The sequence below is a fragment of the Belonocnema kinseyi genome, chromosome 1, assembly GCF_010883055.1.
Source record: "Belonocnema kinseyi isolate 2016_QV_RU_SX_M_011 chromosome 1, B_treatae_v1, whole genome shotgun sequence".
Lineage (NCBI taxonomy): Eukaryota > Metazoa > Arthropoda > Insecta > Hymenoptera > Cynipidae > Belonocnema > Belonocnema kinseyi.
The window spans coordinates 34,015,407-34,016,497 of NC_046657.1; the positions used below are offsets into that span (position 1 = coordinate 34,015,407).

Sequence of the window (1,091 nt, forward strand, 5' to 3'; positions counted from 1 at the left end):
TTACGCAGCCCGAACGTCATCCTCGTAAATTCAAAGAGTCCGAAAGGAGTGATTACGGCAGTTTTTGGGATATCATCAGGCGCGATCGGAATTTGATGGTATCCATATTCAGATCTATTTTAGAGAAAACTCTTTTACCGAAAAGAATGGTTGGAAAATCGGTGAGATGCGGAACAGGGTACCTGTCCGGGATGGTTGCTGCGTTAAGCCTGCGGTAGTCGCCACAAACGCGTCATTCTTGGTTCTTTTTGCGCACCAGGTGGATGGGAGAGGCCCACGGACTGCTCGAGGGTCGGCAAATGCCGTCCTTTACGAGGTCTTTGAATGTAGCTTTTGCCGCAGTAAGTTTGTCTGGGTGTAACCGTCTTGCTCTATCAGCGACGGGAGGAACGGTGGTAATGATGTGGTGCATAACCTTATCATTATATGTCGCGTTTGTTTCCTGCGAAGCTAACGTGAGTTTGGGAAAATCGCGTAAAATTGCGCCGAACGGTGTTGATCGGTCTATCAGACTCACTCCGAAAATTGGAGTAGCTTTGAGGAAACCCCTGGTGCTTAGGCCGGTTTTGGTATCCACGAGCTTGGACTCGTGTAAGTAAGGTACTAAGCTAAAGTGAGCCAGCAGGTCCGCTCCTATTATGGGGTATGGAACCGCGGCAACGCAGAAATTCCATGTTAAATCCCGCCGCAAGCCTAGGTTTAGGCTAATGCGTTTGCTGTCATACGTATGAACTCGTGAATCATTGGCCGCGAATAGTTCTAGTTCGCTAGGTTTCGTTTTTAAAGTTTGTTGATCGGCAGGGAGCAGCGATATGTCTGATCCTGTGTCGATCAAGAAAACTAATCCCGAATTGCGATCGCGTATATGGAGACGTTTTGAATCGCGCGCCAAACCGAGAGTCTCCACCCGATAAGGCGTTGTTAGTTTCCCGATGTCGTATTTTCGTTTGGTTTCCATGCACAAGGTTGTTGGCATTTATGTGCCTTTGGGCGGTACCGGAAATGATAAAAACATAAATCACCCTTGTTATTAGATTTACTGCGGTTTCGCGCGCCTGAATTTCCACGGTAATTTGACCGTGCGGTTGAAC

The 1,091-nt window shown here is 47.8% G+C and overlaps 1 protein-coding gene across 1 annotated transcript; it reads right to left on the minus strand.

The window, feature by feature from the left end:
• Positions 1–232: 232 nt before the first annotated feature.
• Positions 233–976, minus strand: LOC117177437. The gene has a single exon (XM_033368122.1). The coding sequence runs from the start codon at positions 974–976 to the stop codon at positions 233–235; it is 744 nt and encodes a 247-aa protein (XP_033224013.1).
• Positions 977–1,091: the final 115 nt, after the last annotated feature.